Below are 19,491 nucleotides of genomic sequence, written 5' to 3'. Positions count from 1 at the left end.
AATGTGCCTTTATTTTATATTTGTCTTTTTTTTAAAAAAAGGTTAACTGGCTGTGTTACGCAAACAATTGAATGAAAAAAATGTTTCTCCTATAGGACATGCAAATTGTTGTGTTACTAGTTCAATTTTCTTTTCGTGGGGACAAGGGGTAAGGGCTTGTTCACACCAGTTGAGCAACCACAACTGCAATAATACCCAACTTTGACATCTCTAAATTGTGACTCAGGCTTGGGCACAAGCACAAAAAACATAAGACATTGCATTCTCCTTGTGCTTACACTTTCCTTTTGTAACTGAAATGCACTAATGTAGGGGCAAGTAATATAAAAACTATTGATTTTAGGGTTGTGCTTCCTTCGGGCTGATTCACCCTTGTTGAGAACTTGAATCTTGTGGCTCTGCTTATGTCCTAGTGAGAGCTAAGGTTAATAGTGTCATGGCATATGCAATTCTGAAGATACACCTATCTGGAAAGTCTAAGTATGTGAGGAACAAGGTGGGGTGCACAAAAAATATGGCTTTTGCTTTCATAAATAACCTTGAATTCAAGTACTTTTGAGATTTTCCATGAATTCAAGGGTCTTATGCAAAATAAGTTTCAAGGTCAAGAGGATCACACAGGAAAAAATCTGAGGTTGTGTTTCCATATAGACATGTTAGCCCATTTCTAAGAATAGCACTAACAATGTACATTTTTCCCACACTACTCAGTCCCAACTTTAAGTTCTTCTTAAAGTCCAGAAACTTGAAGTAACTTATTATGTCTCCAAACAGCCACTCCACACTTGTTCTCACTCTACTCATAGCAGAATTGTAAGCTTCCATCTGTGGGGTTAAAGCTCCATTTTTAAATGGACACTGAAGGTGTACACGAATGGGGTAGGCAGGATCCCCGTAAATACAAAGTGGTTGTCCAGCCAGGCTGAAGGCATACTGATTGAGGTCACGCAATAGGTCAGAATCAGCCAGCATACCTGCATCATGCTTTCTGCCCTCTGCAACAAAATTCATGGAGGCACTCTTAAAGTTCAGTCAGATAAGTGAAACCAAAGTCTTATAACATTTTGTTGAAAGAATATTGAAGCATTGAGGGTCTCAAAGGAATAGTTCATTTTTCTTGAAACTATGACAATTCAGGGAAAAATCAAACTATTCATTTGCTTATTCATGTATTATGAAATATTGAAAATATTAAAGGAAACATGCTTTTCTCTGGAAATAGTCAGCTTGGCTATGAGAGTGAAATGTTTTTATAAGAGGGTGTTTTAATTTCTCATGAAAAAGCAGTTGTATGTTTCCAGGAAGTCTTATTCCATACAATTTCCCACGATGAAAGAGAAAAACAAACCACTTTAGCAGTTGCGTCCTCACCCTGACCCCATGTTCAATTTTCTAAAGAAAAGGCAACTTACCAACAGGGCCATACATATTTGCAATCATTCCATTCGGGGTAACAACAGACTGAAATTTGATTCCATGGACACGTTTGTGTCCATTGTAAAGCAACCTCTGGTTAAGAGTGCCGGGCCTACAAACAGGGCGAACTGTCCCATCAACAAAACCAAAACAGTTATTAAGTGGGCTTCCTTTTCGGTGAACAACTTCAGCAAATCTTTCAAGATTGGCTTGGCTTAGCAGCTGATGATTCCACTGCAGAATGCGATGACTGTGAACTTGATAAATATAATCTAAAACTTGATTAGTTATCGTGCACAATACAGGAACGGGCTTAGCGAACAAGTGGACCATGTCACTGTATCGGCAAGGGTAACACAACCGCTTCAAAAGCATACACAATCCTTCGGTTCCGTCACAAATTGTGCCTTGGTGACAACTTATAACAGCAGGAATCCGTAAAGCCCGAGAAAGTCTTGGGATGTCAGCTTTCTCGAACCGAAATTCGGAGAAACATTCATCTTCGGTCAGGTTTTCGAGGTCGAAACGTGGATACAACTCACACGGCAAGTCCAGGTTTTGTGGGTTGTAAAGGTCGTATAGTAAGAGAAATTCGGCGTCATCGAGGACATTCATGTCATAATAGAGCATTCTAAGCTCTCTCAATTCTTCCCAAGAGACCATTTTTTCTAAACAAACATACAAACATACGTACAACAAAAAAACTTGGAGCAGAGTTTTATTTGTTTATATCGAGTTCGACTTCGCCGTACTGCACAAAACTTAATCAGTTTGAGTTTGGCGGGAGACGGCGTAGTGGGCCCGGTCTCTTTCGGTTGCATCAGCCGTACCAGAGCCTCGCCGTACTGAATCTTAAAGTCCCTATTGTGACTAATAAAAACAGAGGGCCAGACAGAGGGCTGAACATTGTACTCCATTCTGAGTATCAAAAAGCCTACCAAAAGCAAACTTACCTCTTTAAACCTTTCATGTCTTCTTCTTTGTATTTGGTTAAAATCCGATCCATTTTTTCACGGCAGCCTCTTCCCTTAAGCTCGACAGTATATGAATCCGTAGAAAATGCTTTGCTGAGTCTCCCAGCTATTGCTTCCCACTCATCAGGTTTCTCGGGGTTGTGTTGAGCAACTTCCTTGCCAAGGGCCAACTAATGTGGAGCCTCTGGCCAACGAAATAGAGCCATTCTAGGTTTGTTTTTCCATTTAGAAGTAGAGAATATATCAATCAAAGAAAATAAAAGAAATTTACTCTAAAACTAGGTTATCTAGCTGAAAAAAGCTGTACATTCTTACATTAGTTTTTCTTGCAAATTTACGGCCACCATTTTGAATCAGCAACCAAGAACAGCACTTGTTTTCAAGATCCAATAGGATTTATCAAATGAAGGATTTCGCCCGAGTTTATGCCTCTGTTATTGGATAAAGACTTGCTCCACAAAATTTTTGTATCATTACGTGGGATAAAACAAGAATCATATGCTAAAAGCTTTCAGGTAAATAACATACGTGAAAACATACCTCTCCACGTTGAAAACGCACGTCGTGAACGTCAAACGTGACGCGAAAGACTTGTCATGTGACCTCTAGCAGTTAGAGGTTTGCGGTTAACTCGGATCTAAAACTCTCTATTACCAGTTCTAGTAACATCCTAAATTAACGGCGAAATTTTTGGTTTGTTGAAAACATTAGCCTTGATTTAGCCGTAAATTAACGGCGAAATTTTTGGTTTGAAATAACAGTTCTACTCAATCTAGCCGTACATTAACGGCGAAATTTTTGCTTTTAATAATTTTGACACTCAATTTAGCCGTAAATTAACTGCGACATTTTTTGTTTGCAATAAAGATAAACCTCGATGTGGCTGTAAATTAACGGCGAAAATTTTGGTTTGTTAAAAATGTTAGCCTCGATTTAGCCGTAAATTTTAACGGCGAAATTTTTTGGTTTGAAATAACACGTATACTCAATCTAGTCGTACATTAACGGCGAAATTTTTGCTTTCGAATAATTTTGACACTCAATTTAGCCGTAAATTAACAGCGAAATGTTTTCTTCAGTTTGCAATAAAGATTAGCCTCGATTTAGCTGAAAATACTATTTCATCATCAGCCTAGGTCGTGAGGGACTGGTGCGAGAGAGAGTAGCGCAATGCATCAACCAGTTGTGTCGCGCTTTGGCATCGAACTAGCCTCCTGCGTAGACGTTCTTTGGGCTTGTCACGCAATCTTCCTCCCCCTCGAACGTCTGCTGAACAGTATACCCGGCGCACTAATATTCGGATATTTGGAATCCCTGAGCCAACAGGTACTGACACTGAAGACACTGACAAAAAGGCAATTGACTTCTTCACGAAGGAACTTGGTATCACCGTGTCTTCAAACCATATCAGCCGTTCCCACCGTACAGGCAAGAGAGGCAGTACACCCAGACCTATCATTGTCCGACTTCTGCACCCCAACTTGAAAGTTCAAATTTACGTAAGTGACGGGATCTAAAAGCCCGTGAAACCGCGTTTGATATTCGAGAGGATCTGACTCAATCCCGTCGTAACATTTACGGTATCTACATCATGACATCCCAGAAGGTATAATTGATAAAGTTTGGACCATCGATGGAATTATATTTATGAGACCGACGTCTCGTACGTCAGTGATTGAGAAATGTACTACTCTCTCCAAGTGCCGCGAGATTGTTAACAAATACAGATAAGTCAGTTTTACATTTTTGAACCGGTTGTCGGACTATACTGCCCTGCTCTCTGCTATCTGCATGATCGCTTAATGTGCTGGTTGCCATTATTAGTCTAATTAGTTGCCAAATAATTTTTAACTTATAGTTGCTTCTGCTTTACTTATTTATTTGGTTTTTTTTCTGTAACATTTGTAATTTTATGCCTACTAAGTTCCTGTGTTCAGTATGCAAATTTAATGTTCATAATAATCACAAAGCCATCTTATGTGACATTTGCCTAAATTGGACTCACCTGAAGTGTACTCCCTTCACTCCTGATGAATACATTGCTCTGGGTAATACTAATGATACCTGGTTATGCTCGGCTTGTCTTGCAAGAATATTTCCATTCAATCATTTAGAAGACGACATTTAGAAGACGATACTGATTTCTTTTTTGGTTTGTTTGACTTTGAATTTGAAGGAATTCTTGATACCGAATTGCTTAAGCAAAAGATTTTCAATCCCTTTCTCGACGATCCCGAGTCTTCTCATTTGCTGATGAACTCCAATCTGGATCCTGACCCCAATTTTTTCACTGCAAATTCACAACTGCTCTCCAACTGTACCTACCTAACCTCTACAGAATTTAACAAAATTGCTTTTCCTCCTGATACATTTTCTGCTTTTCATGTCAATATTCGTAGCCTCCCGAAACACTTTGATGACTTGTCAGAATATATTCTTTCATTAAAAATGTAGTTCTCTGTGGTAGCTGTTTCTGAAACCTGGTTAAATAGGTCAAATACTGATCTTTTCAACATTCCCGGCTACCTCTTTATTTCTAATCTCAGAGAACATAATTCAAGTGGAGGAGTTGGTCTTTATATCCAGACTGGTTTGAAGCATAAACTTAGAACTGATCTTCAATCTTTTGATGATTCTTTGTATGAATCAATTTTTGTGGAAATTATACAAAGTAATGGTAAAAATGTTATCATTGGTTGCCTTATAGACCTCCTGATGCTTCTTTTGGTGACTTTAATGAGTCATTTGAAGCTGTATTATCAACTCTTAGCTTTGAGAACAAATTATCATATCTTATGGGTGATTTTAATATTAACCTCTTTAATTCTGCTTCTCATCAGCCCACTAATGAGTTCATCAGTCTTATGACAACTAATTGCCTCTTTCCCTTAATCTCTAAACCTACACGTATAACCTCATCTGCAACCTTGATTGATAACATATATACAAACAATCTTGAACTTAGCGTGCACAGTGGTATTTTCTACACTGGTTTATCCGATCATCTTCCAGTTTTTCAAATTACTACCTTGAAATTATCTATTGAGTCACCACGTCACAAGAGATACATACGTATTATTAACCCTACAACAATTCCATCATTTCGGTCTAAATTGGAAGATACTGACTGGTCACCAGTTTATACTGCTATTTCAGTCGATGAGTGCTATGACACATTCTCAAACTTTCTTACTTCTGCATATCGGAAGTCATTTCCTCTTAAGCCTGCAGGCCCTAAATCCCGACGCCCCTCAAAACCTTGGTTTTCTCAAGGTCTTTTTGCTTCTTGTAAAAGGAAGAATGCTCTTTACAAACAATTTAATTTCGGTTAAATCCTACCACACCTAACAAGTTAAGATACAACAAATATCATAACAAATACAATTTTCTCATTAAACTTGCTAGGAAAAAATATTTTCATGACAAACTTCTCATCTCTGTTAGCTCAGACTTGAGGAAGACATGGACAGTTATTAAACAAGTAATCTCTAAAAAGACGCCTGAGCTACATTTTAGTTATATGAAAGACAGCACTGGCACTTACTCAGATCCAACTCAAATAGCTACACAGTTTAATAATTTTTTTGCTAATATTGGACCCTCTCTGGCAAATAAAATGCCATTCGTTCAGTCTTCCCACAGAGATTTCATGACTGGCCATCATATAAATTGTTTTTACATTACCCCAACTTCTCCGACAGAGGTTGCCAATATAGTTTATTCTTTGAAAAATAGTACACATGAGGGCTCTGATGGTCTCTGTATCTCTCCTATAAAAGAGACCACTGATTTAATACCTGTGCCTTTGTCTCATATTTGTAATCTGTCCTTCTCTCATGGTCTCTTCCCCACACCGCTCAAGACAGCTAAAATACTTCCTATCTTCAAATGTGGTGACTCGTCTTTGCTTTCTAACTATAGGCCTATTTCCATTCTTCCCTGTCTCTCCAAGGTTTTTGAGAAACTCTTTTACATTAGACTGTTTGGTTTCCTTGACAAAGTTAGCATCCTTAACCACTTTCAATATGGCTTCAGACCACACCACTTGTAGTGTACAGAGAACTAGCCTACATCCGGGGAACTGAGCGAGAGGTGTTGTAATTAAAGAAGCGAAGCGGTTGTGTTGTGATTGCTGACTTCGTGTCGTTTCATTTCGGTTGCAAACACTACATTGGCGACGAGGATTTGCCTCAATGGCTGAGAGAGCCCTTCCAACGCTAGATCTATCGGGATCTTCATCACAAGTGGCAAACAAATGGAAGAGGTGGAAACGAGCGTTTGATTATTATGCTGAAGGAAAAGGCTTAGATAACGCGAGAAAGAAAACTTCACAGCTTCTGTACTACGCAGGAATGGAGGTACAGGATACTTTCGAGGATCTTGTCGACCCCAATCCGGCGGGTGATGACGATCCATACGCAGTCTGTATTAGGAAGCTCATCATCATTTTCGCTCCGACGAAAATATTCCGTTTGAGCGACACGTGTTCCGGCAGTTGGCGCCAACGGACGGTGAATCGGTGGATAAATTTGTTGTGTGTCTCCGTCGACAGGCAAGAGCTTGTAATTTTGGCGATGCTCTCGATGATAACATACGTGATCAGTTAATTGAAAAATTGTCCGACATGGAATTGAAAAAGAAGCTGTTGGAGACCAGAAACATTACTTTATCACAAGTTTTGGAGAAAACGAGAGCTGAAGCACATGGCAGGTTTAATGGACGTAAACGCGGTCGGACGAGGGGGGGATAAGACAAACGATCAGTCAGCGAAAACGTGCTTCAGTTGCGGAAAAGTCGGACATTTTTCACGGGATCTGTGCTGTCCAGCAAAAGGTAGGAAGTGTTCTAGCTGCTCGATGTATGACCATTTTGCAGTGTGCTGCAGAAACGTCGACCGCAACGTTCCTGAGCCAAGAAGAGGGCTTCGTCCAAAGAGCACCAGCGATAATCGTAAGGTATTCCGAAGACAAATAAACCAAGTGGAAGATTATGGGGCGAGTAGCAGTCAAGAAGAAGAAAATCCTGCCTTTGCGTTTACTGTAATGGAAGAAAAGGAGGAGGGTGTTTGCAAGATGTCGACTGCAAGTAAAGTACCAACGATGAATGTGAGCATTAATGACATTGTTCAGGAAGTTTTGATTGACTCAGGGTCTGTGAGCAATTTGATGGGGAAAGATGATTTTCAAAAATTGTCGAATGCGGGTTTCAAAGGGAGCCTCGAACATTGTTCAAAGAAATTGTTTGCCTATGGTGGCAGAGAAATTGAGGTCGTTGGCCAGTTCAAGGCGGAGATTGCGGTGGGAAATGCAAAGGTAGTTTCCAGTTTTGTCGTAGTTAAGCGTGGGCGTTGTGTCCTGGGGAATGCTACTGCTAAGGAGCTAGGTGTTCTCCACATTGGTACAAAGGCCAGTCTCAGTGAGGGCAGTTGTAATGAAGTTAAGAGTGACTTTGCCGACCAGCTCAAAGCCCAATACCCTATGGTGTTCACAGGAGTCGGGAAATTAAAAGACTTTGAGTTGAAACTGCATGTTAACCCCAATGTACCACCAGTGGCACAAAAGTTAAGACGAGTTCCTTTCGCGCTTCGAGACAAAGTGAAAGCCAAGATCGAAGAACTGTTAGAAGGGGATGTCATTGAGAGAGTGGAGGGCCCCACCACATGGGCTAGTCCCGTTGTCGTAGCACCCAAGCCGTCAGGTGATATAAGACTTTGTGTGGATATGCGTCGCGCAAACGAGGCCATCATCCGAGAACGGTTGGACGAAGTATTAGAAGAACTAAATGTCAGTACTGTCTTTTCGAGGCTGGATCTGCGTCATGGTTTTCACCAGGTAGAGCTGCATGATGATTCCAGGGACATTACCACCTTTGTAACACATGACGGTTTGTTCCGTTATAAAAGGCTAAGTTTTGGGGTCGATGCGGCACCTGAGAAATACCAACACATCATCAGTCAGGTCGTAGCAGACATTGATGGAGTTGTAAACATCGCTGATGATTTGATTGTTCATGGAAAAACAGTTGGGGAGCATGACCAGAGCTTACACAAGCTGTTAGCTAGGCTAGGGGAGAAGAATCTTACCTTGAATGGGGAGAAATGCACCTTTGGAATGGGTAAAGTAGTTTTCATGGGCATTCTCCTTTCAAAGCATGGCATAGGGTCCACGGAGGAAAAGGTGCGAGCAGTGAGAGAGGCAACCCGTCCGTCGTCGGCCTCCGAAGTGAGAAGTTTCCTGGGCCTTGTGGGCTTTAGCTCGAGATTTATTCCTGATTTTGTGACCAAGGCAGAACCTTTACGAGTACTATGTCGAAAAGATAAGAAGTTTCTGTGGGGGAAGGCACAAGAGGAGGCTTTCAACACACTGAAAGAAGACAAGGCTGGAGCATCCATGCTGGCCTATTTTGACCGGGCCACGCCCACAGAAGTCATAGCAGACGCCAGCCCAGTAGGACTGGGTGCGGTTTTGGTTCAGGAGGTAGATGGGGAACGCCGTGCAGTTTGCTATGCTAGTAGAAGTCTTAGTGACACTGAACGTCGGTACAGTCAAACTGAAAAAGAAGCACTTGCGCTTGTTTGGTCCTGCGATAGATTTAGTTTGTACCTGTATGGTCTTCCCGAGTTTGACCTTGTGACGGACTATCAAGCTCTGAAAACCATCTATGGCCCAACCTCAAAGCCATCCACGCGCATAGAACGGTGGGTGCTGCGGTTGCAACCCTTCAATTACAGAGTTCGCTATGTGACCTCGAGGGAGAACATTGCTGATGCTCTGTCCCGCCTAACTAAAATTCCAGCCTCCAAAGGATATGTCCAGGATGAAGAGTATGTGCGTGAGGTGACTATACAAGCAGTACCAGTGGCCCTCCGGATTCAAGAGGTTGAAGATGTCTCGTTTCAAGATGAAGAATTAAAGGCGGTGCGTGAGGAATTGGAATCTGGGTACTGGAGCAAGGTCCCAAAAGCCTATGAACTGGTATCCCATGAAATAGCTTGTATTGGCCAGGTCGTGCTACGAGGAACGAGAATTGTGGTTCCCAGAAATCGAGAAAAAGAGTGTTAGATTTAGCCCATGAGGGGCATCAGGGCATAGTGAAGACCAAGGAACGTTTAAGATCCAAGGTGTGGTGGCCAGGAATTGATAAAGAAGCAGAGAAGAAGTGCAGAGAATGTTTTGGCTGCCAGATGGTATCGAAGAATGTTCCGCCTCCACCCATTAAGCCCACAAGATTACCTGAGAGAGCTTGGCAAGAGATTGCAGTTGATTTGCTTGGGCCCTTACCTACTGAAGAGCACCTTCTTGTGGTGGTCGATTATTTCTCGAGATGGATGGAAGTAGACGTGCTTCCCTCTATTACAAGTGCTGCAATCATCACATGCTTAGACAACCATTTTGCAAGATATGGTGTACCAGCCAGTTTACGAACTGATAATGGTTCCAATTTGGTGTGAGAGGAGATGGAGAAGTATTTGGAGGAAATGGGAATCGTGCATCACTACAACACACCTTTGTGGCCCAGAGCCAACGGAGAGGTCGAGCGCCAGAACGGCACACTTCTTAAGGCCACGAGAGTATGGCAAGCGGAAGGGAAAGATTGGCGGCTGGAGCTCAACAAGTTTCTACTGGCCTACCGATGGACTAGTAACACCACAACCAGTGTTAGCCCAGCGGAGTTGTTTTTCAAGAGGAAATTAACTACCAAGCTGCCAGAGTTTACGGATAGTGGAGAGAATCAGATGGATGTGGTTTTGCAACAAGTGAGAGATCGGGACTCTGAGAAGAAGCAGCAGGCAAAACACTATGTTGACACAAGATATCACGCCAAGGATAGACCCATTGCTGTGGGAAATGCTGTGTTGCTTGAGAAAAAGAGAGAGAACAAGTTGTCCCCATCGTGTGAGAGTCAACCTTATGAAGTGACCGCCCGCCAGTGACCATGCCCCGTACACGTACAAATCGTTTTAAGAACACTTTTATTCCAAGTATGTGTACATAATTTTTTTTTTAGACTAGTTTGTACATATTTATATATAGAGTTTTTCGCATTTGTAGTTTTATTATAATTTCAATTGTATTTATTCCTAGTTCTAAGTAATTGTAACGCAATTCAGTCTACGGACTGCCATGTTCGATGTTCTAATAAACTATCTATCTCTTATCTCCCGTTATGGGGACCAAGTCGTCCTGAAGTCACCCCAAGGAGTTGAGTACAAGAGGAATTTGCAGCATATCAAACGCGTCGTGGGGGAACCAGTAACGGATGCAGAATACTCTACAGAGTCAGGAGGTGATACTCTGGAACTTGCCCCCAGTTCTGCATTGACTGACCAACCCGTTCAAAAGACTACACCTACAGGAGTGACAGTTGCGGGTACTCCGCGGTGCTCGGGAAGAGTTAGCCAACCTCCAAAAGCCTTGGCTGACTATGTACTCTACTGAACATTTCAGAATTCGCTTTCTCTAAGGAACTTGTATAAGGTCATAAACACTGTTGACATTGGTTTTGTTTAGACTAGATATCTTTTGAGCACAGTTTAGTTTATTTGTCCCGTTTTGAAGAAGTCTAGGACTTAAGTTGTTCCGTTTCATTTCTGTGGAGAAAAAGAGAGATTGTAGTGTACTGGGAACTAGCCTACATCCTGGGAACTGAGCGAGAGGTGTTGTGATTAAAGAAGCGAAGCGGTTGTGTTGTGATTGCTGACTTTGTGTCGTTTCATTTCGGTTGCAAACACTACACCACTCTACTACAATGGCTATTCTTGAATTTGTTAACAATGTTTATGAAGGCTTTGAAAATAATGAATGCACCGTTGGAATTTTCTTAAACCTTAATAAGGCATTCAATACAGTCAACCATCAGATACTTGATGACAAATTAAACTTTTATGGTATCCGTGGTACTCCTTTAGCCTGGCTCAATAGTTATTTTACTAATAGGCAGCAATATGTCATGGTCAATGGCCATGTGTCTTCCAATAAAACAATCAAGTGTGGGGTCCCTCAGGGTTCAGTTCTTGGCCCTCTCCTTTTCCTCTTATACATTAAGGATATTTTCCACTCCTCTAGTTACCTCTCTTTCATTCTCTTTGCTGACGATACCAATATTTTTTTTCGTCGTAAAGACTTGGCTACTCTAAAAAACATTGCTAATCAAGAGCTTTCTCATGTCTTCTCCTGGTTTAATGCAAACAAGCTTACTATCCACTCTGACAAGTCCAAATGCATTATCTTCCATCCACGGCGTAAACAGATTGATCTCTCCAAAGTTAACATCTATATAAATAACACTCCTGTAACCCGGCTGGAGAAATGTACCTTTCTTGGAATTATCATTCATGAAAATCTCTTATGGAAACATCATATAATTACTGTCTGTGATAAGGTCGCTAAGGTTATAGGAATTTTACGTAAATCAAGACAATATCTACCCTCGCATACCCTAAAAACTTTATATAATTCTCGTTTCCTACCATACATTAATTATTGTAATTTGATTTGGGGGTCCACATTTGCCTCCTACCTCAACCACTTTATATACTACAAAAGAAAGCCATTCGTGTTATTACATTCTCTCCTCCACTAACACATTCTAAATCTCTTTTTTCTAAGCTCAATATTCTTTCACTCCACTTACTCTACAAATTCCATGTATCCTGTTTTGTTTTCTCATATTTCAATCACCTTGTGTCTGCCACTCTTGCTTCGCGTTTACATTTCAATCGTGAGTTTCATGATTATTCAACTCGCTCTTGTTTTAACTTACACACATTCTTGTGTATGTATCAATTTGCTATTTGTTTCCAAGCCCCAACTATTTGGAATGATATCCCTCTGACTTTCCGTAACAGCCTTACCATTAGTAACTTCAAAAAAAAGCTTAAATTGTACTTCTTGAACCTGAATTAAATTTTTAGCTACCAAAATTGAATATTATACTGAACCTCTGATATACCCGGACCATTGTTTACTACTTAGATTAATCTACTGCTCTTTGTAAATTTGTGAACATTATACTGAACTTCTAATATACCCCGATTATTGTTTATTACCTAGATTTGATTAGATTACATTACATTAGTTTAGATTAGAATACCTTAGATTAGTCTATTGTTCTTTGAAAAATTAGTCTTTGTCTCTGACCGTAAGCCATTTAAGCCTCTGGCTTTGGCCAATCTTAGGAATTCACTTGTATGACACAAACAATAATAAAGAATAAAGAATAAACGAATGAGCACATTCCTTTCCCTTTGTTCAAACAGATCAGACGGAGAGCACGTGGAGATCACCGAAGAGCCAATTGGCGCTTGGATATTGTTCAATAGAAAGCCAACCATAAGCTGTGATAGAACAACCCCCAAGAGGGGGTTTCATTTTCTCGCATTTCTTATTAGGGACCTTTAGCAGTGACGACGAGAACGTGGACGACGACGTATATGACTGTCGTCCACGGCGGGAAACATAAACACTTTAGCACATCGCTTACGTGGACGAGTCCTTTACTGCTAATTTGAAAATGCAAAAATTATCCACCAAAACAGTTTAACTTTTTTTCAGTGTTGTAATCAACGTCAAGTGATTCAGAGCTAAGCTAAGTTTACATACACAGTCGGTATGGATATTTTTTAAAGCCTAGAAATCTTCTTAAAAATGCCAGCTGGTATAAATTACACAACTATAACGAAATTTCCGCGATTTATATTTATAAAAGCATTTATAATGCTACGTACATACCCTCCAGCACTTTTATCATCATCTGCCAATGCTTTCTCTGCTGTAAACTGTAAAGTTCAATCTGCAACTCGAAAGAAATTAAGTTTTTTTTCATCACGGTACCATCAAATTACTTTCGGCACTGTTTTTATTCCCCAACCGACCCTTTAGATTGAAGAAATACCTAAGATAGGTAAGTAGAAAATAGAAAACAGATAAAACATACTCACGTTCTCGTTTAGACGGCAAATGGCGGCAAATGGCGTCCTGAACGAGATGTGGACGACGACTCGTGCTCGATTGGGCATGCGTAGTAGCATCGAAGTTCGTTTTCCCAACTTCCGGTCGTCACGTTCACGTTCTCGTCGTCATTGCTAAAGGTCCCTATCACTCATGGAAAGCAGATCTCAAATCCTTGCTTCAGAAACTCCGAAAAAAATCGTCGGAAAGAACCGTTTTCTCTGCAGTTTTCCGTTAATCCCGCAGAAGAGAATAAGAGTGTTTGGTAAGAGTTCAGTGGATATTGCACACTTAATTGAATGCGCTGTGCACACAGATTTGAGTGTGTTTTCGTCCAGCGATCCGTTTGTCTGCAATAAGTACTACAAGCGGTTACTTCGTTTTGAAAAAGCTAAAACAAATCTGCGATCCCTTCAGGATGAGATAAAGGAAGACTTTAAGAAAGTAGCAAATAGAACGAAACGCTTACGCCGAAATTCCTCTGAAAAGGACGGGGTCATTGAGAACATTGACGTGCCGATCGAACCTACAACAGCTTTACAAGTGCAGCAACAACGATATGCAGCGAAATCACTGAAATTTAAACAATCCCCTACCACTTCTACTTCTTCTAACGCCGAAAATGATCGAACAATACGCGAAAGTTATGATATACTCGGTGGAAGCACTTGGCTAAATGCCCAGGAAACACCGTCAACAAGAGAAAATTCATCAAGGTTCAAAGTTCGCTGCCTTGATCGGGAATGGCGCTGTGATTGGTCTAATTAAACAACCCATTCGTTTCAGCAGACGTTCTTGGGGGAAGGAAGATTGCGTGACCAACCCAAAGAACGTCTGCGTAGGAGGCTAGCATCGAACAGGCGAAGAGGTTTTTCCCTCCGTGTGTTATTCGATTTATTAGCGCGGTCTGTGGTATCATTATAATGTCTGAATTCCTTGTTTCCTTTTGCTGATTTGCAGGAGTCTTAGAGAGGTAATATTTTTGCCCTTCTATCGTATTGAATTGGTTTTTTGTGCCATCTTGTGCTTCCCGCGTTTTTTCTCTAAAGGAACATGGCTACCAACAACGACGATGATTGTGCCACAGATAAGCAAAGTGACCAAGAGTCTAGCGCACTCATTGTTGCGTTAAACAGTATGAAAGCTAGCACCGATTCTGGGAACAACTTGCTAGAAGAACTCGTAAGCAAGAAACGGTAATCCCCTAACGATGCCATCATAACATCTAAACGAAGGAAATCTGGTACGGCTTCACAGAAAGCCAACATAATATCCGCAGACGAGGATGAAAGCGATGGTTCGGAGAAAGCCAATATGCTGCATCAACATGATGCAAGTGAGGCAGATGCCTTAAGTTTATTCGGAGATGATATCGATGAAAGAGAGGATATCGTCCTTGAGGATATGTCGGGTGGAGGAGACTCTGACAACGCTAATTTGTTGTCTGAAATCAGTTCCTTTCTGAGTTGTTCAGAGGACACAGGTCCGTTAATTGCCAGTGGTCTTGCTGACTTGAAGGCCGTTTCCACGGCAGAAAAATCGGGTTCGGAGTGTCAAAAAAGGGGTACGGACCTCACATTTTTGCCCGTGTAAACAATCCGTACCATGTTTTGGGGGATGGGTGCGGACCCGTGTTTTTTCTGGTTTTGGGGCCATAGACGTCTATGGCCCTAAAATCAGAAGAAACACGGGTCCGTAACCGTTTCTTAATTCTTACGTCCGTTTGCGTAACGATTTTCGCTAATGACATGCGCAGTAAAAAACCGTGTGGCTCTGGGGACAACAACGTTGTTGATTTCAACATGGCGGCTGATTCCTCCTCCGCGTGGAAAGACGAAGAAGTGGAGGCATTAATCGATATCTTCTCGGAGAAAACTATACAGTTTAGCTTGGAAAAGGCGAGATGTCCTAAGGACAAAAGTGCCGTGTACAACGACGTTAAAGTGAAACTTGAAAGTCAAGGTATGTAAGCTTAACTTACATATTAATGCTCACAGTAAAATTAATAAGCTGAAGCTTCTGTCAAAATGAGATGCCATCACTAACAGTATTAAACACAAAAGAAAATTATGTTACAGGGGGTTGTGTTTTCTTTTTAACTAGGGATATGTAAGTCAGCTGCAGCAATAACGAGTAAATTAAAGAAGCTTCGGGCAAAAAACAAAACTGAAAAAGATAGCCTCATGAAAAGAAACAATGGAAGTTTTTCGATAAACTGGACCAAATTTTCAAAGACAACCCCTCCATTCAGCCTCAAAATGTAATGGGTACCAGCAAAGAAGAAAATGACTGTGATATACTGGATCCTCGTATGGGTGAAGAAAATGACACTGATGAAGGCGACAAAGAAAGCTATCAAGAAAGTGGTATGTAAATAGGGCATATTTACAGTATTCTTACAAATAGTAATACTATTTGTCTATATAGGGTTTTGGTGTATCATTTATTGAGTAATTCCTAGGACTCCATATTGAAAACAAGACTTTAGTTTGCATACCATTCTCAAACCTTGGTTTGGTCAACAATGTGTGATAATAGTACTCGATGACCTCTTGAAGACGCAAAGAACATTTCTGAAATGAAAACTGCTCAGCAATTTATTTTTTGTTTTTGTTTTTCTCTGTGTGCAGTTTTTATTTAGCATTATGTCAGAGAACATGAAAATCCCTTCTCGGGCATAGACTTTTCAAATGTAATTCATTGATTAACAGTATCTGACCGGGCAGAAGGAGAAGTAGAAATGGGTACAGCAGAAAAGAAAAGAAAACTGACAGGGAAGAGACCTAAAAGCAAGAAGACGAGATTAGAGAAGTAATTGAAACAATGTGCACCAGCTTTGCCCAGTGTTCAGCAGATGAAATGAAAAGGTAAGTCCTGTGATTAGAGATATCTCTGTGACTATTGAATTACCTAATGCTGTTATGGCAGAGTTTTTTTCAAGGCTAAATGGGCTTATAAGGCCATAAATGTTGTGATTTTGTGGCCTTTCAAGTCAAGCCCTGGAAATAGAAATTGCAGAAATTTCAGCCACAACTTTTTTTATGTAAACCACATGAAGATAGATAGCATATTTGTACATATTTGTACTAGTATTTTTGACCCAGCAAGCGATTGACACAGAGAGAAGCTCTGAACATCTACAATTTTTGTAGATATAATTTTGTTAACTTGAAAAGCTCCTGCTTAGACATGAAATTTCCTATAAGTATCAAAGACTCCGTATACGAGCACTTTTTTTCGTTGTTGTTGATTTCGTTCTCTAATGAAGGGGAAATTCACCGTTGACATCACAGTTTGTTTGTCTTTATTTCCAGATATGAAGAGCTAGCAAAACAAAGACATGAAAGGGAATTGCAGTTCAGACTAGACCTCCAGAAGTTGGAATCTGAGCGAAGAAGGGAGGAGCGACAGCATGAACTGAACAGGTAAGGGGACAAAATAGTGCAGCCCCATTTGCAATGACACAACATTATGGGAATTGTGGGAATCCTACATCATCAAACTCCTCCTTTCCTAGTGAAAATGATCAGTCTTTCTACCAGTTGTAGAGAGTAGCTGGCGAGGTAGTTCTAGAAATGTTGAATTGAATGATAACCTTTTTGTTGGTACTAACTTGAAACTAGTAAAGTTGTTAAACCTTCTTTTGTGTTTGGTCAGTTTCAAAAGTTAGAAATGTTGAGGTACAGTGTATGAAATTAAATAAGAAGTAACATAATATTTCTGTTTCAGGTTACTGAGCCTGAGCCTGCTATACGTTAACAGTTCAAATAGGTTAAGCAAGTTCCATTACTTCAAAATTTTTATCCGCTTGTAGGTATAATTACTAACTACCTGTTTTCATTAAAAGCAAATCGTTACAAGTGTGAGTAGAAAATATGAACTTATTTATTTCGCATCGCAAGCTGAAGTTTGGCTTTGGATAAAACACAAGAGAAAAAGCTTTACAGTAACAAAACATGACTACCAAACAAAGTCTTCAGCAAATTCGAGGTATAGAGCACGATTGATGAAAATAGTCGCTCAGCAATTATACAATCTGGGAGTTGTTTGTATGCGATTTCATAAAAAAGTTTTAGACGGTGCCTGTACTTTGTCCTTGACCGGTCATAAAACAAGCAGCAAGGGTATCTCTGATGTCTGAACCAGCCTGGTCTTCGACTTCCGCTCCATCCATGATTGCGACGTCGTGATCGTTAAATCCTTCTTGTAACCATCGATCAAAAAATGGTTCATGTCGCATCTCACAGATGTTGTGAAGTACACACGAAGCTGCCACAACGTTTACAACTCCCTCAACATTCATATCCACTTGCTTTAAGAATCGTCGGAACCTGCCCTTCCAGTGACCGAACGTGTTTTCCACAGTCATTCGAGCTCTGCTCAAGCGGTAATTGAAACGCCTCTGAATACGAGGAGTGTTCCTATTTTCAGGGTAACCTTTAGTCAACCAAGTTAATAGGGGATATGCTGGGTCACCTAATATGACAGGGTGGATTTCTCTACCCAGAATTGACTCTTTCAGATCTGGTGGAAACAAATGGCCACTACACCCAAGGGTGTACACCTCTGAGTTTGAAAACACTCTGGCGTCTTGAACACTGCCAGGCCATCCAACGACAACGTCCCTGAATAAGTAACGATCGTCAACGAGGGCCTGCATTACAATACTGTGAAAGGATTTCCTGTTCACATAAGCCGCATGATTTTCCAAAGGTGTCGCAATTGGAATATGAGTCCCGTCGATCGCGCCGGCACACATGGGGAAACCCCATTTTTTCCTATAGCTAGCAATGATACGGCACAGTTCGTCACCTTTCGCAATCGTGAGATATTTGGGCCTAAGTTTTCTTAAAATAGCTTTGGCAACTTCACGAATACAAATACAAATAAATCCTCTGGAAACGCCAAACAGATTAGCAAGGGATCGATACCCGTCCGTTGAGGCTAGAAAGTACAAGAACAAGGCTACCTTTTTCTGCACTTCAATCGATTTCCACATCAAAGTATCTTAGCGTACAATTTCATATTGCAGTTCATCAATAAGGAACTGGAACGTGTTCCTCGATGCACGGAAGTTTTCAAACCATTCATTGTCAAAGAATGTTTCATATGCGAGCTCGAACCAAGCACTGCTTCGCTTTCGTGGCCAAACTGATCTTTCAACCGTACAGTGAGAGAGTAAGAATATTAAAAAAATTACCATGTACTTCAATTTTCTCTTCCGATAAACTCTTTCCTGTAAGCTTATCCTTTTGTTAAGTTCCATTAACGTCAAGATAGATCCAGTCGATTTCCGTTTGGACAGAAACCACACGAGAACGGATAACTCAACATCACGCGTCGCCATTTTGTTTACAAGAATTACGCGTGTTCGATAACAGCACACAGCTGTACCAAATACTGTAGTCCCATGCAAGAAATTGGTCTGGTCCCCAAAAAAACTGCAGTGTAAACGCAACCTTGCTAACTTGGTACTTATGCCTCTTTTTGTCCGAACCGTGATAAAACACTATCCCTGTAAACGGCTAAAATTATGCGGTCCGTACTCCCTTTTTAACACGTCCGTACCCGATTTTTCTGCCGTGTAAACGGCCTTTTAGTAAATGGAAAATTTAACGCAGAGTATTCTGTGGAGAGTGGAGGCGCGGCGGCCTCATGGTTAGTGCGCTCGACTCCGGATTGAGTGGTCCGAGTTCGAGCCCCAGCCGGGACATTGTGTTGTGTTCTCAGGCAAGGCACTTTACTCTCACAGTGCCTGTCTTCACCCAGGAATTTTAACGGAAATTTAATGCTGGGGGTAACCCTGCGATGGACTGGCATTCCATCCAGGGGGATTAGAAATACTCCTAGTCGCTTCATGCTACAGAAACCGGAGTTAAGCACCGGCCTAATGGGCCACTAGGCTCGTAAACAGACTTTACCTTTTATTCTGTGGAGAAGAGAAAAGAAATTCTCTAGAAATACAAGACTCTGAGTAATTGTGACAACGTGCTTGTTCCTAGAGTAAATGAGGAAATATGGAGCAAACTTTCTACAAGTGCCAAACGCTCAGATATCCGAACTTCAGCATTAGAGGACACCCTTGTTAAGGTGTCTTGTGCCATTATATGCACAACTGATAAACTTCTCGAGCACAGAGAAAAGAAAACCAT

General features: G+C 40.9%; 1 protein-coding gene and 1 pseudogene across 1 annotated transcript; one reads left to right on the top strand and one right to left on the bottom strand.

Moving 5' to 3' along the window:
- Positions 1 to 249: 249 nt before the first annotated feature.
- LOC148728667 (uncharacterized) lies at positions 250 to 2,079 on the bottom strand. The gene is made up of 2 exons (XM_088724493.1): positions 1,413 to 2,079; positions 250 to 995 (listed from the first exon to the last, which is right to left on the bottom strand). The coding sequence occupies exons 1-2, from the start codon at positions 2,077 to 2,079 to the stop codon at positions 583 to 585; spliced, it is 1,080 nt and encodes a 359-aa protein (XP_088580619.1). The 3' UTR covers positions 250 to 582.
- A 13,008-nt stretch (positions 2,080 to 15,087) lies between these two features.
- On the top strand, positions 15,088 to 17,166 carry LOC148728666 (uncharacterized; annotated as a pseudogene).
- The last annotated feature ends 2,325 nt before the right edge of the window (positions 17,167 to 19,491 follow it).

This window comes from Stylophora pistillata, chromosome 6 (assembly GCF_964205215.1).
Source record: "Stylophora pistillata chromosome 6, jaStyPist1.2, whole genome shotgun sequence".
Lineage (NCBI taxonomy): Eukaryota > Metazoa > Cnidaria > Anthozoa > Scleractinia > Pocilloporidae > Stylophora > Stylophora pistillata.
Note: the sequence above shows the minus strand (reverse complement) of the source record. Positions and strands in the feature narration are given on the sequence as shown.

What these genes read in the sequence shown, in the direction of transcription:
- LOC148728667 (XM_088724493.1), bottom strand. Translation starts at nt 2,079, where the DNA reads ATGGTCTCTTGGGAAGAATTGAGAGAGCTTAGAATGCTCTATTATGAC. An exon ending in AAATATGTATGGCCCTGTTG is followed by an intron (nt 996 to 1,412) that starts GTAAGTTGCCTT and finishes ATTTTGTTGCAG; the next exon opens with AGGGCAGAAAGCATGATGCA.